General features: G+C 39.6%; 1 protein-coding gene across 7 annotated transcripts in view; it reads left to right on the forward strand.

Moving 5' to 3' along the window:
- The window catches only part of RALGAPB (Ral GTPase activating protein non-catalytic subunit beta), a 55577-nt gene that overhangs the window by 21674 nt on the left and 6226 nt on the right, over window positions 1-27677 (forward strand). For 2 of the 7 annotated variants that reach the window (XM_053393861.1, XM_053393864.1), the window contains exons 7-25: window positions 326-504; window positions 1167-1214; window positions 4347-4495; window positions 4633-4849; window positions 9044-9079; window positions 11023-11224; window positions 12647-12814; window positions 13402-13516; window positions 14101-14248; window positions 16815-16879; window positions 17034-17166; window positions 19956-20089; window positions 20587-20769; window positions 21845-21996; window positions 22335-22522; window positions 24257-24363; window positions 25437-25589; window positions 26212-26421; window positions 27435-27593. In XM_053393861.1, the coding sequence (XP_053249836.1) occupies window positions 326-504; window positions 1167-1214; window positions 4347-4495; window positions 4633-4849; window positions 9044-9079; window positions 11023-11224; window positions 12647-12814; window positions 13402-13516; window positions 14101-14248; window positions 16815-16879; window positions 17034-17166; window positions 19956-20089; window positions 20587-20769; window positions 21845-21996; window positions 22335-22522; window positions 24257-24363; window positions 25437-25589; window positions 26212-26421; window positions 27435-27593 (2746 nt within the window). The remainder of the gene's footprint in view (window positions 1-325; window positions 505-1166; window positions 1215-4346; window positions 4496-4632; window positions 4850-9043; window positions 9080-11022; window positions 11225-12646; window positions 12815-13401; window positions 13517-14100; window positions 14249-16814; window positions 16880-17033; window positions 17167-19955; window positions 20090-20586; window positions 20770-21844; window positions 21997-22334; window positions 22523-24256; window positions 24364-25436; window positions 25590-26211; window positions 26422-27434; window positions 27594-27677) is intronic. The other 5 variants (XM_053393865.1, XM_053393866.1, XM_053393867.1 and 2 more) reach the window with 5 other exon arrangements.

The raw sequence follows: 27677 nt of genomic DNA on the forward strand, positions 1-27677 counted from the left end.
ATAAACAGATGCTGTCAACTTCTTTAAAACTTCCATAAAAGTTAAAGCAACTTTGAAAAGTAGTGTGAGAGAAGGTAGCTAATAAGAAGAAGAAGTGGATACTTGTGAAATATTTGAAAGTGGCCAACATAGTACAATGATTTGTCTATCTTTTAATTGGTAGGTTTAATCTTAGAAAAACTACTTGTTTTTTGACATCTCTAACTTCTAGCAGATCTTTTTTTTAAAAAAATGAACATTTTAAAATTTCAATATTTAGTGTATTTTACTTTTTACATCTGTTAAATGTATTATGATTAAACAGAGTCTTTTCTCTCCCTCGTAGTAATCCTGTGGATTTGAGTAATCCAGCAATTATAAGCTCAACCCCCAAATTTCAGGAACAGTTCCTGAATGTGAGTGGAATGGCTCAGGAATTGAATCAGTATCCCTGCCTTAAACATCTGCCTCAAATATTCTTTCGTGCTATGCGTGGGATCAGTTGCTTAGTGGATGCATTTTTAGGTAACATTTTCTACTCTTAATTTATAGGATGTTACTTGCCTTTTGTAAGCAACTCAAATAGATGTTAATACTTTGTATTGGTACATCTAATATTTCAGATGTTTGTCTGCGGGGCTGTTTGTGTTAATCATTATTTTCTCCTTGTCATCTGTGCAGCAACTGTATTCTATTTTCATCAGTTGGGAACTAGTGACTTCTGGACCAAATTGAGCTCCCAGTTCTGGTACCATCTGCCCCTCTCACCTATCCAGCCCCACAATCTCAAAATAGGTTTGGATGAACAGCTTTGGGGGCAATGAGGCCCTTGCAACAAGATATTGGGGTTTGATCTGCAACCTCCCCTATTCCCTTTTTGGGGTGGTCCCCAGCAAAACTAATTCCTAAATAGGGCTCCCATATCTTGCTTAGAGGTTCTGAAAAGTAATTGATAATATGTTCAGCTAGATGCCTTAAAACTTGTCATGATTTCAACTTGTTACCTCCCATAGAATTTCATTCTCATGAGTTTCTCAGCAGTTGTGTTTGGTGTTAATTAAAACTGCCTCTTCTTGTGAAACCATAAATGCTTTTACTAAATATTCATTTTCCTGAAAAACTGCTTTATGGAAATGTTTCCATTGCAGTACATAATATAGTAGCAATATAATTTCTTTTTTCTCCAGGAGTTGCTGTCTTTACAACCAGTGGGTGTGAAAGATTACCCAGATATGGTATTAAAACTTGTTGGACTCTCCTGGGTGACAAGAATCTGGGGCAGGGGTGATGATTTTAACAGTGGTTGGGGTTTGCAACAAATCCTGGAAAGCTGCAGTATTCTGTCATGATAGAAATTTTCTATTAAATTGATGTGGTTCTTCTTAAAGATAATGCTTCAAAAGTTTCTGGTTCTATTTTAAAAAATGGTTGGCATACAGATCCTCTTGCAACAAAAAATCTGCTTGGTTGCAGCATTATGGGTTACGCATTTTAAATATGAACAATAGGTTGGTCGTTTAAAAAATAACCACCACCCAAATTGTTAGTATCTCTTACAATATGGTATAAGTCTCTCTCACTGTAACAAGCAGACATGCTATTTTAAAAACATAACTTTAATACCTTGTCCATGATTAAATATGTGAGGTCTTGCAATTAAGGGGTTGAATCCAATGTAGTGCTAAGTAAGTCACTCTGTTAATGCAATTATTTTGTGCAGATTTGGAGGCAACCTGGGGGCAGCGGGTGGGGGAAGTCTGTTGCGTAAATCCTTGCGCTAATGGAATGTGTGCATTGGATAGCACCCAACCTTTCTACTGAGATTTGTCTATATGCAGATTTATGACACAGCTGTGATGAAATGATCTCTGTCTTGAATCTGGGCTGATGGATATTGGATTATGGAGAATTGATTATTTAATTTTTATACTGCTAAATATATTAAAAATATATAAGCGGTGTTCAAAAAACTGAAGCAACAACTGACGACTTAAAATACTACAAAAATACACAGTTACATATAAAAATGTTATAATTATATATTATAATTTATATTTATATTATAATTATATAATATAAAGTTATATAAATCAATATTGGTTCTTTTCCTTCCTAACACACCCTCCCTCTCAGCCTCCAGGTTCTTACTTAGGGTCCAAACAAACTCTCAGCTTACCCACAAAAGTCTCACAATGAGAAGAGTTCTTGGAAACAGTGAACATTGCCCTAGTCTCTTATTTAGACTTGCTCTTTATGGGCAGGCCCAAGGTGGATGCCCACAGCTGTGTCCCATCCGCTGCATGCTCCACACCCTGTTCCAGGTATAGCAGGCCCTGTTGAGTTTTCCAGAGGGTCCAAAGATAGGAAAAGCCCTCCCCCCCTCACTCACAGCTCTTTCTTTGTGCTCTGTCCTGTCCTCCTCTTCCAGCTGCCGGAGAAGGTGGACTCTTTAAGAAAAGTACAGTAAACTGAACAGTGTGGTCCTTCTACTTTGAGGAATGCTGTTTAAAGCCTGTTGCAGTATGAGAGAGAGCGCTTCTTCTTAATTATGAGGAAACCATATAATTCATATTAACATGGCCATTTAATTTTTTTTATTTTTAATAACCAAGTCTGAATTCTTGGATGAATTGTTCCTCATAACAGAATACTGCTTCTTTGTTTATGAAATGTAGCACAGTTCCTTTTCAATTGTGCTAATCATTATACCAAGGCAGATGGAAGAGTACTGCCAATCACAGACTTGTAAATTGCTTCTGTCCTCTTATTATCCATTACTTAAGGTTGTTTTTTTCCTGATATTCTGCTTGTCAGTAAAGAACTGTTGTATGAATAGCATGCACTTGTGACTTGAAAATGTTATAGAACTGTGGGTATTTAACAAACCTGAGTCCTTCATGCATCATGAATAGCGCTTACCTTGATGCAGATGCTTTATACTCCTCCATGAGTAATACTGAAATGTTGAAAACAGAACAAAGAGGATAATTTGCCTGAGAGGGAGATGCAAGCGAGCACTGAGGCCTTGTTATGTAATGTTGCAATGCTATTTACACTTAGCTGGGAGTGTAGGATAGTATAGGTTTGGGGAATGTCAGGTTGGCAGTGGGCCTGTGATACATGAGAATTCACCAAAATGAGAGAGATGAAACTGCAGGACCCTTTTAGTAGCTTTACCTTCTATACTAATCTCTGCTACTACAAATATCTGTGTCACCATTCCCTGTATGTGTACCTTTCTTACAATAAACGAGTGTAGAGGGCCCTCCAAAATATTAATAAGATCAACATTTGCCTGCCTATTAATTATTGTGAAAGAATTGTTTGAACTAATTGCTTCTCAAAGATAAGTATTGTTTTTACTGTCATTTTGCTTTCCAAAGGATTAAATGTGATATCCAGTGTAACGGTGGCAGAAAAGAAATTAGCATTTGTGTTGTTTCACTAGTGATTTCTGTTTGTGCAAGCGGTTGCACAAACGCTTCTTTACCGAGTAGCACACAATAATGTTATAAACAATGTGCACTAGCAGTTAGTAGTATCTTTCAAAAGTAGAAATCGGCCATTTGATACACCAATTGGAGAAGGTTGAAAACAGGGTTTCCACTAGGGGCAGACAAACCAGGAACAGGGCTTAGACACAGAGCTGCTAAGCCAAACTGTGTGTTAGTTCACAGCAACACAGTGGCAGCAGGACCAAAGCTCCAGGAATGTACATGTTTGCTTGTTAGCACTAAGCTATGGTTTGGCTTAACATTATGCCTGACTCAAGCTGGAGGCTTGTCTGGGAGAGATAAGCTGCGAGCCTGGATTTAGACATCATGCTGAGCCAAACTTGCAGCAAGACTAGATGAGGAGCAAATCTGTTGTAGTCTGCTCCCGAGGAACCTACGTGCTTGCTTGATAGCATTAAGCCACCATTTGGCTTAAGCTTATATTCCTTAGCTATCTTAGTTTAATGGAAAGAGATTTATCCTTTTAAAAAAAGTCAATTGCAGCCTGTTTCTGCTAGATCAAAATGAACTGACAGTGGCAATAACATGGCTGGAAAGAAAGTGGCTTTCGGGCGGCCTTTGTTCCTCTTTGCTTCCTGTTGGTCTTCTTACTCTTCCACTTTTTAGGTGCAAATGTGCGTGTTGCTCCCTTTTGAAAGGTAAGCAGCAGTCTTGTATGTAGTTACCTAAATCCTTTCCTCGATCACTTTCCAATCTTAACTAAAAACTAATTTCAAAACAAGATATTTTTTAACACTGGTGCTGGTATGGGAGGAATTAATGGTTATGTGTGCGTTACTACTTTGCTGTTTAAATGCCCAGTGTGTTGGATTTTAAAAGAACTTAATGCTGAGATTTCCTTTTTTCTTTCAGGTATTTCAAGGCCTCGGGCAGATAGTGCTCCGCCCACACCAGTAAACAGATTGAGCATGCCCCAAACTACAGCTGTCAACACAACTCCACCTCACAACCGAAGGCATCGAGCTGTAACTGTAAATAAGCCAATGCTGAAAAACAGCACAGTGAGTATTTACACTTAGTAAAGCAATGGTTTTATATGCTTTACGTAAGAGAAGGTTGTGTCGTCAGACATGACTGAGTATATGACTTTTCAAAAATTATTCTATAATGGGATTATTTCCATCTCTCCTTCCAATAGGCTAACACCGCTCACGCTTCCAAAGTACAACACCAGCCATCTTCCACTTCTCCACTATCGAGCCCAAACCAGACTAGTTCTGAGCCTCGACCGCTTCCTGCTCCCCACAGGCCAAAAGTCAACAGTATATTGAACCTCTTTGGATCGTGGCTATTTGATGCAGCCTTTGTTCACTGTAAGCTTCATAATGGAATTAACAGAGACAGCAGTATGACTGGTAAATATTGCCTTTCCATTCTGTACACTCCCTTCCTCCTTTGCTGGCACTTCCTACCTGCAAGATTAACTCCTCTGGCTAACCAAAACAGAAATCTGACAAAGCAGCATGATTAACTGATGTCCAATATCATGTTAACCTCTTGCTTTTCTGCATAATATAGGAGCTAAAGTAGCTAATTTGTGGTTGGGTCAAATGTTACTGCAGAAACGAAATTTAAGATTTGCCCACATGTTAGCCTGAAGAATATAATAAAGCCAAGGGAAGCCGAGGAAAGCATTAAAAAGCACCACTTTGGGAACAACTTCCCATACTTTGAATCACTTAAAGCAGTTGATGAGTACGGGTGGCAGGCAAGCATCATAACAGGACCTGCCTGCATTATTTGGTCTTTGTTTAACTTTACTTTTGAGAGATAATTAGTTTATTTTTCATAAATGGCCCCACAGTGCATTCCAGTGGTTGGTCAAATACTTCAAGGGTTCTGTAAGTTGTAGCTTTCAAATCTCCCTAACTACTGCACCAATTTCATTTTTTGTTTTCTCATTGTTTTCCTAATTTCTGTTTTCGGAGCTATCCCTAGACACATGACAGAGGTGATCTCCAACTGAGATAAATGAGTTCATTGCAGCAAATTTGTTGTGTTGGGGTTCTTTGCAGGAAACAAAAAGGCTTGTCGTCACGATCATATTATGCCAAAGTTGAATTCCTTGTTGCTCTGCCATGAAATGTTCTATCTGAATAAGACAATTCGTAATAGCAAGGACTAGTGGTAAAGGTGGGGTTTCAAGTCTAGCTAGTTTACATAACTTTCATTAACATTTTACAGCCTGTCTGTTCCCACGTGTGTAGAAAATATATGTCTGTCCTGGTGAATGGCATGTGTAGACCCAAGGAGCTATAGTGGAGAATGAATTCCAGTAGTCCACAGAGCTTGCACAAGGACAGCTCAGTTGCCTTTAGGAAATCAAAGCAAAACCACATATTACATCCTCTAGAGTTGTCCGCTTAACCATATAGATTTAATAGAAATCATATACAACTGTGAACTACTATTGGGTTGAAAGAAAAATTACATCTCTAAAATTTCACATGTTGATCCATTATTCTCTCTCTTTTGAGGTCTTGAGGCTTATTTAAAAGTGTCACAAAACACTTTTGCAAGTGTTTGATCCTATGATGAAAATATAAAACAATTATTGAGTGCAAATGTCAGCATTGCATTAGTCAATATCACTTTAGTTTGCTTTCCTAGCACTCAGATTATATTGAGAAATCTGGCTTTAGGGAGGCATGTGTACAAGAGTATTGAGAGCCATGTTGTCTTTTCTATGTATTGGCCATTTTTCATTACTTCATCTAAATCTGATTCAGTAATTACAGTTCTATTTTGATGTTGTCGAGGCAGTAGCAGTACCATCTTGTTTTTCACTCTCCAAAGAAATATGTGGTGCATAAGGAACTCTTGATAAATTGCCACACATCTTTCTCTGTCCTAGATTTATTGATATAACATGCCCATGGGGTATTGTGGAGCACGTGTCCGTGATTCATAATTTTCACTTGTGTGTTATCTCCACTAAGTAGTCCTGTATCTCCTTAGTTCTTAGATAAGGGGCTCTGGTCCAGTGGTAGACCCCATGCTTTATTATTTGTTTGTTTCAATTCGTATGCCGCTTTTCCATATAAATGTGTCCAGGGCCACAATGGCAACAAAAAACCTCCAAATCAATACATCATTCAGTAATACTCCAAATGCAAATTTACTTCAAAAAAAAAAAAATGACAGCCCAAATGATTCAGCTTGATAATATGGATATTATAATATTTTAAATTCATTATAGAATAAATTATAAATCATTAAAGCAAATGAATTGATACCAGGAAGTTAAAACATATAAACCAGAATGATGAACATTTCTAGTAGTTAGTACACGGCAGTGCTAGTAAATAAAGTGCATAAATTTTTTTCTATAGTGTGCACATCGAACCTAGCAGCTTGGTCATATACTCATATCACCTCTCATTCATCCTTGCAGGGAGCCACAATTTTGTTGACAACAGATGGCTTCAATCACCTCTTTCAGTCTGGCTTCTCACCCCAAACTGCTATTAAAGCCATCAGAAAAGCACAGAAATTTAGATTGTGTATATGAAGCACACCTCTTACATGGGGGGGGGGGCACACCCAGCAGTCCTCCCTTTCCTGTCCGAAAGAATGAGATCTGTAACTAACAAAACAATGAGAGTGCTCACCCACTGCCTTCTGAGGCTTCCCAAACTTCTGGCTTCATTTAAAACAAAGCAACATACGCCTATATACTGCTGTGATGCCCAAAGGGAGACTTGTGACCTGCCAAGGCCCCCCTAAATTTGTCCATTAAAAAAGCTTAAAAAAAATATTAACAGACCAATTCCACGGTCCCCTGTTGTGATTCTGTAATGCCAATTTTGGGGGGAGAACTTCCCAAGACCACTTTAAATTTGTTAATAATAATAATAAATTGGCCACTCCTACACTTTGGTCACACCCACTTTTGGACTTGCCATCTCCCTTTATAATTGAAACATTACTTTGTTCCAATATTTTGATTTAGTGAGAGTTGTGTGTCTTTCCCCCCTGCAGAATTGTAGTGGAAAACTTAAGTTGAGTGTTTCATCACTTTGCAGTGTTACCTGTCTACCTATTTGCATAATCACATACTGTTTGGAATAAGCTTTCCCCCTTCAGTGTAGCCACTATTTTATTTTATTTTATTATTTTATTATTTTTTTAAATTGCTTCAAGGATTCTTTGTCATTTGACCCTTCAGCAGTAGACTAGAAAATGAATCATGCATTGATGAAAAATATTCCCTGATGTTGATGTCTTTTTGTAACCCTTGCATCTGAATAGACAAGCAGTTGTGGCCAATGCAAAGCAAGCAGTTGCTTAAAAGAAGCATTGATCTTTTGCTGTAGGAGGTGTAGAAGGGCAATTCAAAACACCTCCACAGTAGAATATGGAAGGTACCTGTTGACAGCAGCTACAGATTGCAGAACCCTTGAAGAAATAGAGGAAGAGCCCTCGCTTTCTATCTGAATTATTCTCATATTCTTAAGGGTTGCAGGGAACCCTTTGATAGAATACAGAGAAATTAGGTGGCCGTTCATACAATATTTGAAGCCAGGTGGGATGGGGTGGGGTTTGGGGGAGAGAAGCTGTGACCCAGATGTTGGAATGTAATTCCCATCATCCCTGCCTGATAGACAGGCTGGCTGGGGGCTGATAGGAGTTAGAATCCAACAATATCTGGACGGCCACAGGTTTACCATCCATGTGGGAACTGCTTTGTACAAATAGATCTTTGGGATTCATTGAAAACAAGCAATGGGTTGTAGCAGGCTAAGTTTTACTCATAGTAGAACCATTGAAATCAATGGACCTAAATTAGCTATGTCTATTAATTTCTGAACAGGGCTAACATTGAATTCAACTCAACACCCCTCCACTCCCACATGAATCCCTTTTCATGATTGGTGACACTACAATGGGAAAATTTTTCCAATGCCATCTGCAAAGCCAAGCAAGGCACTTGGCTGTTTTTATACTAAGAAACTAGCAGGCTGAAACAACGAGTCTCTAAGATTATTTGCAATCTTCTAGCTTTCCCTTTTCCACAAAGTGAGGATAAGCCTGAGTTCCATTCTACCCTGTACTTCTTTTGACTAAAAGGAAATGGTTGGGCCATCTTGAAGGTCTTCCTGTATGGAAATTTCAGATAAGTAATATGTGGAACAATCAGACAGTGGTGAGCTGGTTACTTGTATTTTTTTCTCCTCCACCCCCAATGATTTCCTTCTAGTGCAGATTTTCAGCTGGTGCTATATGAAATAAAGCAAAATACTGCCTGAATTGTGAAGGGGCAATATTTCTACTACAAATATTGAATGTACATTAATATAGATACCTAACCCTTACAGCAGTATATTTTTTCTAACTTTTGTTCATTGTTCTGCATGAAATCATAATTTTAGACCCTAATGCTAATTTCTTGTGTGTTTAACAAGCCTACTAGATCATAAGCTTTGAATCAGTTTTTCAAAAACCTAAAAAGCTGCTTAACTTGTTGTTACAGTTTCACCATCTTTAAAGTATTTTATAACTACTGCTGTCCTTTGATTTGTTTCCATTTTATTTCTATTATCTTGCAGCATCTTTTATCCAAATTCTTCTTTCTTATAAATCTTGTAAGTAGGAACTAGTAGCTTCTCTTTAATTGCAGTCATTTTTTTCTTTTTTCCATAATCCCATTTTTTTTTAATTTTTATCATCATCATCCCTTGTAGCTTTTGCTCTTTACATGGGAAAGACAAATAACTGTGTGTGGCTTTTTAAATGGGGAAGATTGTTGGCAAAAGCAAATTAATCTGCCTGAATCAGTCCCATCATTTTCTGTACTCTAGTCTGTGATCATGTCATGAACTTAAGGACTTTGCACTAACCGTGTTCTTTTCTTAAAGCTTATTTTTATACAGAACTAGTATTTTGATTTGTATGCATTTTGCATGTAGTTTCCCCCCCTAATTATAATAATTTGCTGGATAGTTTATTCAGGACAAAAATGGCTCATGGGAAGACGCATAAAGATTTGGGCTTAGCTTTACAAAAAAAGATTTTTTATTTTAAAAAATCAGTGAAGAATCTTTTTTAAAAAAACGAATACATCTGACCTTGGCGTGCTTCTAAATTGTCAATCTGTAAAATTTGTAACATCCAACAAAATCATGAGCAGAGCTTCTGTTTGTAAGAGTAGCTGATTTAGGCTGCAATCCTATGCACACTTACTTGCGAGCAAGTCTGATTCAAATTCAGCGAGACTTCCTTTTGAGTAAACATGCTTAGGATCAGACTGCAAATGACTTGTGCCCGGAGTTCCCTTAATAGCGTAGGCTCGTTCTTACTTAGTTGCTTTAGGATTGGTGGAATTAGACTTGTGAATATTGATCCAATTTTATAATTCACCTTCTCTAGCAATTTCAAAGCAGCTTTCAGAAATCGGGCAAATCACTATGGAAATGACATTCTTCTTGACCACTTCCTCCTATCTGGCTGACAAGGAGAATTTCTTTGTATAGGGCATCACTGACAATATAGGATTATAAATGTATGAAACTAGAGTTTTGTTGAGGAAAAGATAGAGCTTCCGGGTGGATTTTAAAATAAATTGATTGTGTCTTGTCTTTAACCCAAAGAGATTCAGGCCCAGCTTCCACATATGTGCAGGAGCTTCCATCTTTGCTCTTAGCTTCTGAGGTCCCACCTTTCCACCATCACCCCTCATGCTTCTCACAAAAAGGAATCCAGAAGGTGGTAGGGTTATGGAGCAGTCTCTGATAGAGCATGAAGATCTGTAGACCAAAAGGGGGCATCTTTATATGAATGTGGAGGGTACCAGCATTTTCTGTAGGGCTGTGGATCCTAACCCTTCTTCCTGAATAGCACACCCTGCTCATTGGTGATCGTCCCCTTTAGGATTTTTTTGGTTGTTTTTGTTTTAAGCAGCGTGAGAGGGGAAAGTTCTGAAGTCAACCACCCATTATTTTATTTTCCCAAACACGGTTTTCGTTATAATTTGGCCTATGACTTAAACTCACGAAATTGCAGTCTTAGTTTCTGTAGCACAGATGGTACCTAGAGTAGATTCATGATGGTGTCAAAAGATGAAGGGAGATCATTAGGGCATTAAGATCGATTTGTGCTATTGAAAGCGTAGAACTAGCTTTTCGAATGGCAAAGAATTTATGGAGCAGGCTAAGAAAATGAGTGGCCTAGACCTAAAAAAAAATATTAGGGACTCTATTGAGGGACCTCCTTGTTTAATGCATGTCGCTGGGAATGTGAATGGAGTCGAGGCTTCTGTGCTTGGCAGCATGGATTGTGCAGCATAGAATACTGTGGGAAGAGATGATTACACTTGTGCGTGGAGATTAAAGGGATATAATTTCTCACTTCTTACTGAAGTAGTTAAATGATCCCTAAATGCTTTATAAACAGAGGCAGCAACTCAAATGCAATGAACTAGTGGCTTTTATGATGACTACATTTTACTTGATCTTTGTGTCCCAGATCCCATGAGCCTATTGAGTATGTTGACCAATATAATGAAACTGTGCTTCTCGTTTTGTTTTAGCTATAGCAACACAAGCTAGTGTGGAGTTTCGCCGGAAAGGATCACAAATGTCTGCAGACGCTATGACATCCAATCCCATGTTTGATGCAGGCGAGTTTTCAGACAACTATGAATCGGGCAGAGCAGAGGCATGTGGAACACTTTGTAGGATATTTTGTAGCAAAAAGACTGGGGAGGATATACTGCCAGCCTACTTATCCCGGTAATTATTTAATCTTAATTATCTTCTCAGAAGCCCTGTTCAGGGGAACTGTTCCCGCAGTCTGTCCGCACATGACATCTGCCAATTAGCTCCGCCCTTGCCATCACACACTTGAGCTAGCCTGGCTCCCAGCATTTGTGCATGCCGGAAGTACATCTGCAGGGCGAGCGTGCTTGCCAAAGGCTCTCTCCTTGCAGAAGTTTGCATTGTACTTGCAGGTGCCAGAGGACAAGGCTAGCAGGGATGTATGGTGATGTGGGCAGAGCTAGTTGGCATGGCCCTCCCTGCTCATTGATTGAACACATGAGCAGTTCGCCTGAGTAGGGCTCGAATCTGCTGCTGAGTATCTGTGTTAGATAAGAAGGGGTTCTACAACTTTTGAAAGCTCCTTTGTGCCCAAATGTTCAGGGTTGTATGAATCCTAAGTAGGAGACCCATTGAAATTAATAAGTCTCCTCGGTTTAGAGTGAATAAATAAAAGAAATCTGGTCAATCGTATGTTTGTAGGATAAGTTACTGTCCTTGCCATTTAAGATACAGAGTAATCAGTCAAAGGGGATGAATAGGAGAGGTTACTTCACGGTTCCATTTTTCCCCCCGGTGATGAAAATACAATATTTCACCCACAATGTGCTTTTTTCTACCTAGGGTAGAACTTAATGTAAGAGAAATAGAGCAAATAGAAACACCTTGATCATTATGTTTCAACAGCTGTATTGGACAGTGGAAGAGAGTGGGTACAATGCGGCTCATCATGATAATTGCCTTTATCTTTATATGCATTTAAATACAGAAGCCCATGTTCATTTTTTTAATGTCACTTAGAGAGAATGTTCAACTAAAAGCAAGCAATGCATCCTTTATCTGAAACATTAAAATGTTGGGTAGAGCTATGTTATGGGTGACAGTAGTAAGACAGAACTTCATATTGAGCTTTCTTCCTATTTTCCATGTAATTTTGAGCAAAATGTTGTGGCATTTGTGTGTATTTCCCCCTGTTCTGTATCACATGGAATACTATGTTTGGGTAACTGTGTCTTGGAAAGAATATTGTAGAACTGTAAAAGGTGCAACCAAAATAATCAGAGGGCTGGAGCAACTCCCCTGTGAGGAAAGCTCAGGGTTTGGGCCTTTTCAATTAAGGAAATTTCTTTGATGTCTGAAGATTATTTACACTACTCCAAAATGTTAGAGAGACTCCCCTGAGAACTGAATGACATTTTGGTACAGAATAAGTAATCAAAATGTCTGAAGGACATTTATTGTGCTGATCAGCCTATGTGTCTTTGCTTACACAGACAAGGTGACAGATATTGTTATATCCACCAGAAAATGCTTCTGTGCTTCTGACCCAGTCCCAATAGCATTGGATTACAAATGTTTTCTTTCTTACAACTCATTAAGCCTGTCTTTCTCTGCCAGATTTTACATGCTTTTAATTCAGGGTTTGCAGATAGCGGATTCCGTTTGCCATCCGGTTCTGGCTAGCGTTATTCTAAACTCTCCTGCATTATTCTGCTGTGACCTGAAAGGGATTGATGTCTTAGTTCCATACTTTATTTCAGCCATGGAAACTATATTACCTGACAGGTAATTATATATATATATATATAATTTTGTTTTTCTGTTTTGTCTTTGTAACTGAGAGAGAGTGAGAGAGCCTGTCTAGGTGGCCTTAAGAAATTGCTTAATTTCAGTTTGCTTTTATGTGTTCCCACTTTCTGCTTCATTGACCATGCTGTGAGCGTTCCTATTTTCAAGAAATAGACAGGTAGCCTTGGGAATCAGATTAGCTTTAAGCCATACAAGTGCTTCAACAGACCACGTGCATCTTGCCCATGTAACAGTGCAAAGCTTTGAAACATATTCAGATTCTGAGGGAATGTTAACTGTTTTAATTCCAAGTTGGGGATCTTGCTTTTTAGCTTTAGGCATAAGTACTGCAATCCCCTATGTTGCTTTCTGCTTACGAATTCTTACAATAAAGTGAACACACTGGGCTCTTATGCAAAGCCAGCGCTACCAGGACATCAGAAAACCCTGAGGCACACACTGACTGTTTATGACATAGGTGAAATTTGCGCAGCAGCTGCTGTCCTTTAAAAAAGGGTGGTTTTTGCTTTGAAATCGAATGTGTTGGTGGCGATTTTGTTTAAAAACTGTTTTTTTGTCTTCAGGGAACTCTCAAAATTTAAAACATACGTGAATCCTACAGAATTAAGAAGAGCCTCTATCAATATCTTACTCTCCTTGTTGCCACTTCCCCATCATTTTGGAACCATAAAATCAGAGGTAATGTATTAGTTTTTCCGTGACAATTTATATAGTTTTAACTTGGGCATAATGTATGCTTGTACTTTCAAATCAACAGTTAGGACGAGTTACTTCTGCAATGATGTTGATTTTTTAAAACTTCACTGCTGTTGTATAGGGGGGAAAGAAAGACATTCACAGAATGGGTAATTATTTGTGGTCTTAACATAAGAGTTCTTGCAGCAGTGAACATATGCTTACAAAGGAACACTTCAGGATTTGAAAAAGCGTATATTACACTGTTAGGCGTAATATAGGACTCAGGCGAAAATCTAGGTTTGTTGGGCATAAATCAGGTTTGTTGAGTAAGAAAATTGTGTTATACTTCATTGATTTGCTGGTTTCATTTTGCTAGTCTGTTTAAGGGCTCCATTTGGCATTCTTCCTGTGTCAAGTTTTTCACTTTATTTCTTTTTTGGGTGGGGCATATATTAGAAATATTAAATGGCACTAAAGTAGATATTTGTGAAATTTGTAAAAGTCATTAAGAATACATGATAGTACTCCTCGTGCTAATTCATGCATATGACTACAGATTATAAAAAACATTTATTATTTTTCAGGTTGTTCTGGAAGGAAAATTCAGCAACGATGAGAGCTCATCCTATGATAAACCAGTAACTTTCCTTTCCTTGAAACTGAGGCTTGTGAATATACTAATAGGAGCACTGCAGACAGAAACTGATCCCAACAACACCCAGATGATACTAGGTTGGTGTTTCTACTTGATCTGTAGGATGTGCATTTGAAAATGTGCATGCCCTTGGTAGTTTACAGTTTACAGTAGAATTTACGAGCGCAGAGAGAAAAACCGCAGCCAACCAAAGCTTCCATGGTTGAAGGAAACAGCAGAATGCATCATAGCGGGGCAAGCCATGGAACTGATTAAGAGGCAGATACAGTAACAAGTGGCCAGGAAGCAGAGAGGGGAGTGGCCTGGATGTGGCTTCACTCCCTGAGAATAATACAGACCAAGAGAGTGCCACAAGTATTGGAGTTGGTACCAAACAGTGCTACACGATTGGCTCTTCTGGATCATGTTATTCCTGGGATCAGCAGAATATTCAAGGATTTTGCCCTTAACCTCCAAGGGGGTGCTCTTCATGTAAATGTTCTAGCCCTACAATAATTTAGCAAGTATTTTAGCAATGACTCCTGTCATTGTAAGGACCATTGCTATGTGAAAAAGAAGAAAAAATAAAAAGGCATGTGTTTGAAGATATCGCATGTTCTGCAGCGGGGGCAGAACTCCGGCACTTTTGGACAATGGCTTTGCAAACATCATATTACTGAACTGAAGGAATAATTTGGCTTATGGTATGGTATTGGTATGGTGGCCGGGGACAAGTTCTAGAACCAATAGCATTCTAGTTCAGCCTTGTTTTACAAGGCACACCTGTTTTGCCTTTAAAACTGAACACCATATTTTTCTGAGCACTCTCTACAGTTTTAGCTCTCGTTGATTACGTTCCTGTGTTAATGTATGCCATTCTCTGTCTCTTTTGTTTTATCTAGTTCTGTATTTCTGGGGAAATCTTCAAAGCTGCCTTTTGCTTTTGGCTTATAATGTTCATATAAATTATATCACTGGGTTAAATTCAAAGCAAATAGATAGATTTGCAACTTCTGCTGTAACATTCCGCATTATAAATTGCATTCTCCAGGTGCCATCCTTATATAGGCAGGAAGGCACCATCCATACACAAAAGGGAGGTATCAACAGGCTTATTGCAGAGCTGTTCACCCCTAAAAAAACCACAAACCCTTAAGGAGGAACTCCAAAACAGCCCAATGAAGACTGAACATGCTCAGAGCAAGCAGAAGTAAAATGTGGGGGTGGAATGGAGTATCTTAGAGGGCATGGGTGGAGGACAGGAATACTAAACTGGTGCATCCCATTCTGCAACATTTTGTTTTAGGACCCCTTTGTATCATTAGATTTTTTTTTTCTTTCCTTACGCTCTAAATTTGTAGTAGCACATAAATGTCTGATCTTTTCAGAACATTCCCTCTGGGCTTTCACTGCAGTGACTTTTTTTTTTTGAATTTTTTTATTTTCAATGCAGAATCATAACAAAAATTACAAACATTGAATCCAAAATAATACTGTACAAACAAAAAGACAGCAGTCACTTATTTTTAATGCAATCTGAATAAGAATCTTAGTGGAGTTTTTGCAGAACACTCTGGCCTTCATCTTAAAGGTAGTGAGACCTCAAAGGAATTGAAGGGGTGATGACTGCAATAAGTCATACTCAGTGGGTTTATTCTAACACTGGATTTCATCCAAAAGTGTCTCTTCATCAGCTAAAGTGGAATTTAAGTGGAAAGGAAGTTTATAGAAATTTAGTTGAAAGCAAGTTTGTTTAGGGCCAGGTTCAACTACTTGGTTCCATAAGTGGAAGCCAGCACAAGGTCTCCTCCTTTCCTCCCCTGCAGCCCTCCCTCCCCTAAGCCTCTCCCAAATCCATTCTAGGAGGTTGGGAGAATAGAACTGATGGGACGATCTCCTTAGTGCTACATTTTATTCTACACTTAGACTTGTATTATGACATAAAATTTGGATCATGATTGTTAGCTATCCTAGATCAGTATCCAGTTAATGCATCCCACTTGTGCAATGGGACCTCCCCCCTTTCTCTCTTGCCTGCAGCCTGTAGGATTGGGGGAAACTGTAGAACAGTTTTAGCTAAGGTTGGAGAGGTGGGGGGTTCCACTACACATGGAGAAATCCTTGTGCTGATGGAGCGTGACTTACTACTGCTTTGCATACAATCCCAAGTGTTAGGTATACCTATATTATTTTTAACCCACTTAGAAAAATGTTAAGATGATAAAATGTGAAACAGTAACAGTGTAGAAACAGCAAAATATAATTTGAAGGTGGAGGACCTGAGACCTTCTATTTTCCTAGCAGATTTCCACTGATCTTCTCATTGGAGTGGGATTTGTCAAACTTCGAAATTTCTTTCCAAGTTGTTATTTACTATTTCCAAAAATAGGGATCATAGCCCTCCTGTTGCAGGGTGGGGATGGGTGTTACTTGATGGATTTTCACAAAAAGATGAGGTGAGTGTCCATCTGGCCAGTACTACTAAAATACCAATTTGCTAGATGAAACAGAATTTTACCAAAATTTGAGGTAATTCTCACAAAATTCAAAGCAGAGTATTCACACGTATATCATTGCCCTTGGATATATTGGTATAAGGGGTGTTTTTTAAAAAAAAATTGTACATACTTTAAATACAAAATTCTATCATTTTTAACTCTACAGGTGCAATGCTGAACATTGTGCAAGATTCTGCGCTCCTAGAAGCCATCGGCTGCCAGATGGAGACGGTAAGATGGGTTGTTTTCCTTGTTTTGGAAAAGGGTGCCAGATTCCTTGTTGGGTTACATCAGGTTGTCGCATAGCCAGAGCACAAAGGATGCCTGACTCAGTTGTAGAAAGGTAATCTTCAGCCCTTCAACAGCCTGTTTTCTAACTTGACAGAATGGCGGCGAGAATACTGTCTTGAAGAGCCACAGTCGTACTAACAGCGGCATTAGCACGGCAAGTGGAGGAAGCACAGAGCCCACTACTCCTGACAGTGAGAGACCAGCGCAGGCTCTGTTAAGGGATTATGGTAAGGAATTGAACTTTTTAAACATTTGCATTCATGCCCTGGTATGCAGTTCCCATTTTTAAAATGATTTTTTTTAATGCTAAGGAGATTTCCATTTGAAATAATGTAGACAGCTTGTAGTCCTTAAGCAAGGGGGGGGGGGAAGCAAGGGAAAGAGTGTAACAGATGCTTTATTATGAACTAGCAAAATCATTATGATGGGTTAGTGAGGAAGGATTATGGGTAGCAGTGGGAGTGCTGGGAGCATTCCAACTCTTTATTTAGTCAACCCACCAGTTCCCTTGCTGCAGCTTTTCTGTTCCTTCACCTCAATCCCAGGGACTGCCACCACTGCTTTCTCATTAGACTAAAAGCCTTCAAGATACTGCCTGATAACACAGGATGTAGTTTGGTTTCTCTGAGATGATGCCATTATCCGTGACCTCTTCTGCTCAGCTGCTCCTGTGTCGGAGCACTCTGACCCCATTGCAACTTCAGGGAAGATAAAACTGAATATATCATGTGGTGTCCCAGTTCTTCATTGTTGCTTCAGTTTCATGCACTTTGTATGTTTCCTTCTATCGAGGGCCAATTATGGAGTGTCGGCTAATTGTTGTATGCCATGTTCTAGCGCTCCAGTTTTGTGCCTGCTACAAATGTGTTAAAAAGCAGTGTCCTGCAATTAAAAATTAAAAATTTGCTACAGAAAGCGGGAGAGCAGTACAGTATTTGTTTCATCTGCAGCAGTTTTATACGTCTTTCTTCAGCAGTTGAGTTTAACCTGAAATGTCTGTTTTGACAAGAAATGCTTCTGTTTCACCTACTTAACCCAGTTTGCTGTGAGATGCTGCTGTTTTATGGTTTGTCGTATATGTGCCTGGGGTTCATAGTGACTACCCAGCTGTCTGGATTTATACATGTCTAAATTTGATAAACCAAAGTGCTCAGTCAAGTGAGGGTTTGAAGCAACCTAGGTGGGTGAAGGCAGGAGATCCCAGACAATCAACTTCCCAGAAAACACAATAGGAGCCTACATTCAAAGTTTAAAGGGAGGAAATTGGCAAACAGGCAGTTCTCCTTCCTCTACACGGAAGATTCCTCGCCGTTTTTACTTGGCAGAAACCTCACCTTAGGGATACCACCTTTCTTAAGAGCAGCAACCTGCCTCAGCTACTTAAATATTTAAATAGCTCACTCATGCCACTGCCTGTCCTTAACAGGCAGAAAACTTAGCACCCAGATAAAGTACCAGGTAGGTTATTGAAACACAGGCAGTTGAAGGTCCAGGTAGACTCTTCAGAGAGTTTCCCACATTGTGCCTTTGTTGAAGCAATGCAACATGTAAGCTGTTTTTGAACCCAGCTTGATTTTGAACCAGATGCTTTAATGAAGTGACATCACCAGTCCATTAACTAAAACCCATACAGGCTGCTTGAAACTGATTATTTGGCTTAGAAATATGGAGACAGTCATGATCAATTGACCCAGTTTTGGACATTCAGCTAAATTGTTGTTGTTGTTTACTACTACTACTACTACTACTACTACTACTACTACTACTACGTGGTTTTTCACCCAAAGGTCTCCAAGCGACTTACAGCAAAGAAAAATATATAATGCATAATGCAGTAGGGAAAAGGAGGGGGGAGAATCAAATAATACATGATTTTCACATCACAAGCTAACTACATGTTAAATGGAAATGAATCCCAGCAGTGTTTTTAAAAAGCAGTGAAGCTTGAGGCAAGGGAAACTTCAGAGTAGAGAAACAGCAGGGTTCTTGCCTAGTCCTTTCATTACCCATAATTTATCCGTTGAGGAGGGCAGGGCTTAGTAAAGCCATTTCAGAGAACCGATTTGGAGCAGATAGACAGGATAAAGCTCACTCATTTCTGCTGTAGAGATCCCTCTCTCAGAATTGCTTGGCTTTGCATCAGAACCAGTTCTGTGGATATATAGTTAATGAATATTATTTGTATAGCCCCTTTTCTCTTCAGATCAATTAATACAACCAAACAACAACAGCAACATTCATTTTGGAATTCAGTTCCATTGTGATCCTATCTTTTTATTTTGTATTTTTGAGCCTAAGCTTATCCTTCCAATAATTTTTTTGAAACACTTAATTCTAACTATGCAGTTTAGGAAGATCAGTTCTCTAGAATTTTATTGTTCTATCCTGAGGGCAGAATTCACATGCTGTAGCACCACATATTGAATGGACAAAGATAAAGATAATGAATTTCCCTTTCTAAATTTTCATGTAACAAATTTCTGGCCGTAATTAATTGAAATGCTGTTTGAAACTGTAACAAATTGGTTTCTGATTTATCAACATTTATAAAGTGACATTTCCCAGCAGTATTTTACAGCATCAGATACTTTGTTTTCAATGAAGTTCACTCTGACATGTTTAAGTGTCTCTCTTACCAAATAGCAGTGGCCTTAAAGTGCATCTGCAGCTGGCAAAACCTGCTGGATTAACATAGGATAAACAATGTTTTGGAGACATCAGTCTGAGATATGGAAAGCATTTGTGTTCCCAAAAATTTCTTTATTAATTTCTCAAAACAAAACCAAACAAAACCCACATGCCTAAATCAGTAAATAGCTTCTTTAGTTAACATTCATAGTCCAAAGAAGTTACTTACTCTGTGTGGATTGTGAATGTTTTGCTTCCCAAATGGATGTGTTTTCTGTGTGTACTGTAGCTGCTTGAGCTTCTGCCCGATGGACTGCTTTGCTGACTGTTACTAATGCTTAGTTGTTTTCCCTCCCTGTGGTGTGTGGTATTGGGGTTTATATCCTAGCTCTTCATACAGATACAGCTGCCGGACTCCTGATTCGCAGCATTCATCTGGTAACACAAAGACTCAATGCACAGTGGCGGCAGGAAATGAGCATCTCATTAGCTGCACTAGAGCTTCTTTCTGGTTTGGCAAAGGTGAGCATCAGGCAGTCTGTTGGGCTATGGGATTTGGGCTCAGGTTTTCTGTCTCTCCCAGCCACAAGTTCTTACCTGATGATAATTGTAGAGAGTTTTGCCACCTCTTTAGTGAAAAGAACATCTGGCAGAGCTGGCAAAAATAATTTGTTCTGCGCTGAGGAGCCAACTCCTCCCACACAGTGTGTGATTTTTGTTTTTCCTCTTGGAAAAGAAATTGCCCTGGATAAATAATTCAAGGTGAAGAGTATGTTTACTGAAATAAAATAAATGGCTAAAAGACAGCAGGGTTTTTGTCAATCCAGCTAGCTAGAAAGGCACCAAATTCCAGCACTCCTTTGTGTCTCTTCTTTCTATATCATCATTTAGCTTTTCAGTTGTGCTTTTACGGCTTCAGAGAGTATTGATTTACATTGTTTCTTAGTTTTGTTGTTATCAACTGCAAGCCTAATTTGATAGGTTTCCAGCTGAACATCTGCCTTTGCTGCTTGCTTCAGGTGAAGGTTGGTGTTGATTCTTCTGACAGGAAGAGAGCAATTAGCTCTGTGTGCTGTTATATTGTGTACCAGTGCAGTCGTCCAGCTCCTCTCCACTCCAGAGATCTGCACTCCATGATCGTAGCGGCATTTCAGTGTCTGTGTGTCTGGCTCACAGAACATCCAGACATGCTTGATGAAAAGGCGAGTGAAATCGCACTGTTTATCTATCTATTAATGTGCAAACCACATTATTTTTCTCTAAACGTTAAAAAAATGTCCAGAACAGCCACTCCTACTTTCACCGGGTATAATAATGTGTTCCCATGGTTTGTTTCTAGTACCAGACTAGAGGCTGTACAACAGAAGTGTAAAACTCAAGTGGGCTGGAGGATCAGATTTCGCCACCCAGCCCCGTTTTCCCCATCACTGTTCACTTGTAAAATATCAATTTTGACAGCAGCTCATCTACCTTAATTAGACAGTAAAGTTGCGGGGGAAGGTGGGCATAGAAATGGTTCCTGTGGGTCTGCCAAGCTTTCTGTTCTTAAATATTTATTAGAGTTAACAGATCACCAAAAAGTCTGACGCACACACATACGGTGCTATATCCTAGAAGCCACAAATGTAAGCGTTTGTATACCCCCAAATCCAGCTATCCTACTTGTCAGATGCTGCTACTGTGGCATAATGCAGTAGGCACTCTTTTGTTAGCAGAACAGTAGTGTGATAGGGTGCCGAATTGGGAGGCCTAGAGGGTCTAATTTTCTTTTTTAAATTTATATGCTGCCCTCCATCAGAGGATCACAGGAATACAGTATAAAAACACAAAATACATGACCTAATAACTAACAAAGCAATACCCCCCCCCCAAATGTGAGCACAAGTTCTCTGTTTGACACTTCTGGTGCACTCTGATCTCTGCCTCTGCCTTCTCCCTCTTGGAGTTTGAGGCAACACTCCACAGACTTTCTGTTCCATCACACTCTTCCCCAAATTCACCTACCAGGATGTGTCAAAGAGGGGGGGGGGAAAACCAGCTTACAAAGTCCAGGAACCACGAGTGAGATCCTTTAACAACACAAGGGCTACATTCCTATAAGCTAGTGTTGGATAGCATCTTGTAGATCAGGGGTAGACAACATGGTGTCTTCCAGATGTCATAGATGAACACTAAGAATATATGAAAGCAGTGTAGAGTTCTTCCAAAGATTTTAGTCCTCATAAGTACAGTGAATTTGCCAGACAGCTGAACATTATGGCTTTTCTCTATCCCCAGGACTGTTTAAAAGAAGTATTGGAGATTGTGGAACTGGGCATCTCAGGAAGTAAGTCCAGGAACAGTGAACAAGAATTCAAGAACAAAGGAGATAAGGAGCCCAATCCTGCTTCCATGAGGGTGAAGGATGCAGCTGAAGCCACTCTCACATGGTATGGAAAATAGTTCAGTCGGCTGGTGGTAGGAAATTGCTTAATTTAGAAGTGAGAGTCAGGAGTATTAGGAAATGATCTTTCGGAAAAGTGGTTTTTATTTATGTAGGTTCTAGGAGTAGAAAAGGTGTTAAAGTCCTCTGTGTGTTAAATGTTGTTTTCTTTGCAGATGAGCAGGATTTTGTCTGTTTCTGCAATCTTCTTTTGAATCTCACTTGTCTGTCTGTAGTTCTAGCTAACATTACATCATCAGTGCATCTGACGAGATGTCATAGCGATGTGCGAGTGTATTTTTCTGTGATATGTATTTTGACTTGGCCATTTTCTTTGGTTTACAGCATCATGCAAATACTTGGAGCATTTCCTTCACCCAGTGGCCCTGCCTCACCTTGCAGCTTGGTGAATGAAATCACATTAATTAAATGCTCCCGTCTTCCTTCCATAAACAAATTCAGCTTCCGCTACTTCGTCTTGGACAACAGCGTCATCCTTGCAATGTTGGAGCAGCCTCTAGGGAATGAGCAAAGTGAGTCTCAGCTGACAGGAGGGTGATGGTAAAAATTTGTATGCCGTGTTATCAAGTGTCTACCTGTTTCATTACACTGGTGTCCTGCTCTACAGAACATTGTGGAGTATTATGCAAAGTATTAGGAAACTCTGGCACAGTAAAAATTCAGACAGCAAGAATGTTCACATAATCACTGGGTATACAATAATATTTTTTATAATCTATGCAAAATCCAGCCTTCCATTTTCTCCAGATATTTCTCCATTTCCAGTGTCTCACTTTCATAATACTATAAAACGTTATCCTCCCCACACCCCCCAAAAAGCCCTCTTTTTAAAAAATCCTCCCTGGATAGATTTTTCCATGTAGTGAAGTCTCTGGTATGGAGCTTGGCAGATCAATACCTGAATCTATAGTTGCCTTTTTATTTAAAATATTTATGCTTTGACTTTCTGAAAGCCAGAAACATATCATAAATAAAACTGCAGCAGACTAATCAGTAGCAGTCGGCACAGAACGAATAACCAACAAAACACTTGAAATTCAATAACCTGCCGCGAAAGCTATTGGACAGCACAAATTAATAAGTTTAACCCACCTCTGGAATAGAACAGATTTACCTTGCCACCTGAAAACTAATCTAGCAGAATAAAACAGCCCTCTCTGGAAAGCTTGTTCCAGTGTTACATATTCACACTTATTTCAACTAAAGTCTAGATGCATACAGTCAGTGTGCTACTGAGACAATCTAAATGATGATCACAGCAAACACTGGAAAAACTCCCTCGAGCCAAGCTCTCTGTTGAATATTCTGTCTCTGTTGTGCAATTTGAATAAATTATGCAATTGAGTCTGAATTTTCCATGTTTTGCTAACTCAGATTTTTATTCTCAAATAATAATACCCTTTGACCATCCTTGCACCAGGAGGTGAGCTATTCGTAATACTTTTGGGGCATCGAAAGCACTTTGCATACAGTGGCCTGGCTCACACATTGCACTAAGCCAAACAATGGCAGCACAGCAGCAGAACCAACCAGGAAGGAGCAAAGTGGTCACATTCTCTTTGAGAGCCAGCATTCACACTAAGCTATTGCTTGGTTTAGCATGATGTGCAAGCCAGGACATTATCTAGGTAATCTTTTCAACAATCCCATTAGATACATCAGTGCTCTTAACCCCACGATGCAAACCGATAGGCATTGAGATTGAGGGAAAGTGGACTAAGGTCAATTGTCATGCATGAATTCTTACAAGATCTGAATTGGTTTGATAAAATGAGTCCACCCTTTTAGAGTTGTACTGCAGGCACTTAACCTAGTTAAACACAATTTTGGTCTGGCTTCTGTTACTGAGTAACAGCTTCAGCTGAGCTCTTGTAGCTTGGCTTTGAACACCTGAGATGCTCAATGCATCAGGTCATTTTTATTGACCGCATTATTGGCCAGCTTAATCTCAACCCCTCCATCCTTTCTTTCACCTGGTAAACTAAGAGAAACTTCCCATGGTGTTTTCAGTTCCAAACTGGTGGCGAAAGAGCCTTCCAATTCTTCTCGCCGGCAACGGCACATTTCTACCCACAGGGGGCAGGATTATTCTGCTGCTTACAGATTTGTTTGTTCAGCTTGCATATCTGCAGGTAATAGGGCTGACCGTTTTTCTTTGCTTGCTTACACATATGCACAGTTTCATGTTTAATTTCTCACTTCTGTCTTATCGGGATACTTTTTCATGTGTGTGTTTCCTTCTTCAGATGACTTTTTCCCTTCAGTCACAATTTTGATCCGTGGGATGTCCGGAAGACACGCCTGGGCCCAACAACTTTGCCTCTTGCCTAGAGGAGCCAAGGCAAATCAAAAGGTCTTTATCAAAGCCCATAGTGAAAACTATGCATAGTGTTGCCTCCAAACTGCTGTGAGATATATGCAGAGAAAGTAGTAACGCTATACAGTGGTACCTTGGGTTACATACGCTTCAGGTTACATACGCTTCAGGTTACAGACGCCACTAACCCAGAAATAGTGCTTCAGGTTAAGAACTTTGCTTCAGGATGAGAACAGAAATTGTGCTTCAGCAGCGCAGCGGCAGCAGGAGGCCCCATTAGCTAAAGTGGTGCTTCAGGTTAAGAACAGTTTCAGGTTAAGAACAGACCTCCGGAACAAATTAAGTACTTAACCTGAGATACCACTGTAGTCTCCTTGATGAGTTACTAGCTTTTCCACCCTGTCACTTTTCACACCTCTGAGGTGCCTTCTAGAAGACTACAGTATTATTCAGTCAAATGATCAGAGATGGGTACACATGGATGCATGTATATAAATGTACAATATGCACATGGTGTGTGTTGAATGTCCCATTTAATTCAAACATAGATTCATCATATCTAATGGTAGAAATCTACCCTTTGCATGCCTAACTGTAGCTGGAACCATGCAGTGGGGTTTCGTTTTTGTAACTTGTGTTGCTTAATCGGGAGCTCTGTGTGCCAAAAATATATCAGGCTGTGCAAAATAATATTCTTTATTGGCATTTAGTGTGTAAATATTTTCAGACATAGGTGGGACATGTTAATACATACTCTTGTTTCCTAAAAAGATGGTAAAAGCAGTATTCTTTCTACATCTGTAGCTTTCCGTATTTTTCTTCTTTGAATTTTGTATTCAGATTTGGGATACATTCTTAGTTAAGGTCCAGGCAGAGACTACCAAAGTCAGATCAGGATCTCTAATTTTGGGATGGAAGAAACCATTCTGGAAGCTACTATAAGTGTTGCTTTAGCTATAACCTAAAAGTACAGCTCAGTCTAACCACCACCCCTGCCCCTTCTCCAAAACTCTTGACACCTGTTTCAGCAATAAACCATTGTTTCAGAAATATCATGCAATATTTGACACATTTAAGAAAATTGTGACATTGTTCTGTTTCTTGAACAGATGTTTGTCCCAGAGCCTCGTCCTGCACCTAAGAATGATGTTGGACTCAAATACAGCGTGAAACACCGGCCATTTCCTGAGGAAGTGGACAAGATTCCTTTCGTGAAAGCAGACCTGAGCATTCCAGACTTGCATGAAATAGTTACAGAGGAAGTAAGAGACTTGAAGTATTTTGATTTCTTACCCCCTGTGTGTTTCGCTCCACAAAACGTGTTAGTCATTACCTCTCAAGTAGAATGTGTTTTTTCTCAGCGACTTTTACTGCTGTACCTGTACTCAACGTTGGTGTTACTGGCCAAAAGGGTAGGAGCCTGGCACAAAGTGTGTATTTCCATAGCCCCATACATCAAAATGCTCCCTGCATGCTCATCTTATAAACCTAAGTAAAGCATTTCTGGAGCAGATGCTTTTCAGGAAGCTGCTGCCAAAGTGAGCTAAAATGTCCTATTGTTCTTATCCCTGTGAAGGTGAAAAGTCAGCTTGTTGCTTCTGTTAACACTTCTTGCAGCTGTTCTTTGAAATCGGGCACTGATTTAGGAGTGTCACAGTACACGTGCTGAACAGCAGGTGTATCCATCTCTCTTAACCCAGCAGCTGAAGAACATCAGTGGTCACAATTTTATTAGAAAGCTGGGGGGAAATTACAGCAGCTTTTTCAGGCGCTCGTTGTCAGTGCTGTTTGGCTTGGCAAACAGGTACCACCATTTGTCGTAGGCTGCTACTGCGCTCAGCAATTTCTGATGTCTAAAATGAGGGTGTTAAATATATGTTTCAGCTGGAGGAGCGGCATGAGAAGCTGAGAAACGGTATGGATCAGCAAGTTCTTTATGAGAAGTCTATAGATCAGCAGATGGAGGAAGACTGGAGAAAGAAGAATTTCCCTGACCCAGTCACAGAGTGTAAGCCGCCGCCTCCTGCACAGGAGTTCCAAACAGCACGCCTTTTCCTCTCTCACTTTGGATTTCTGTCACTAGAAGCACTGAAGGTGACTGGAGGCTTCCTTTAATTGCTTCAAATGCTGCCATTATTAGAGACTATTACTGTTTAATATTGGGTCCAACCGCTTATAGCCTACATTAGACAGAGCTGTGCAGGAAAGCAGAACAAATTTGGATACAAATAACAAAGATGTTTGTGGCATCCTGAATATTATAAATTTGTTGGTCTTCCAGGTGCCACAAGACTCTTTGTAAGGTTTTCTTTTTCTTGCAAAAGACTTCGCACAGCTACTCCTGAATATTTATCTAAATTACTTTCAGAAAGTCTTAACCATTGTGATGCCATCAGTCTATGCGGGTGTAAGGCTGGCTATTGTATCTACATGGTTTTTTAAAATTGGGTTTATGTGTATGGGCAGAGGGGCTCCTTTTCTTCAGATTTTAAAATTAGGTCCTTGTTTCATTGTTGTATTTAGAAGAAATGTGCCTGTCGTTTTTATTAATTAGTACAATTCCTTTTTTGCATCCGCACACCTCTATGTGTTGCTATATAATAAAGCTGTAAGGCTGTTGTCAAGTTGCAGTTAGTGTGGCTGCCAGTAGATGGCCACAGCAATTCCAGCATCATGACAGAACAGGTGGGAAATCAAGCAACGTGGGTGATAGATGGCACAGCGGTTTAAAGGAGAAGGGTAAGAGGAACTTCAGAAAGCAGTTTGGCAAACTCTGAAGTGCCTTTCCCCCTTCTGTTAAGCATCTCTCCCGTGGTGTTTGAAGAGGGCGGGGTGCGCTTCAGAGAGCAATTTGGCAAACTATTCTCTGAACTTCCTTCCCATCCTCCTTTAAAAGGGGGTTGGAGGGGAGGGGAGGTTTGGGTGAGCTGTGAAGCGATAGACAAAGACATGTATACGAGACTACTAATGTGGGCTCTTCCTCTTGGATCTTCTTTAGCAAGCTGATTGCATATTAACAAATTTAAGTGACTGATAACAATTTATAGGTAACCACAAAAGGTGATTATGTAGAGGTATAAAATCTACGTTGCTTTTTGTTTGGTTAGGAACCTGCTAACAGCAGACTACCTCCTCACCTGATTGCACTTGATTCTACTATACCCGGGTTTTTTGATGACATTGGCTACCTGGATTTACTACCATGTCGTCCTTTTGATACAGTTTTCATTTTCTATATGAAGGCAGGTCAGAAAACAAGCCAAGAAGTAAGTGGCATGCTTCTAATTTAAACTCTATCAAAAAGTGTATTCAAAACATAAATATATATTCTCTTGAACTAGAGGAGTAGA

The sequence above is a fragment of the Podarcis raffonei genome, chromosome 6, assembly GCF_027172205.1.
Source record: "Podarcis raffonei isolate rPodRaf1 chromosome 6, rPodRaf1.pri, whole genome shotgun sequence".
NCBI classification, from domain to species: Eukaryota; Metazoa; Chordata; class Lepidosauria; order Squamata; family Lacertidae; genus Podarcis; species Podarcis raffonei.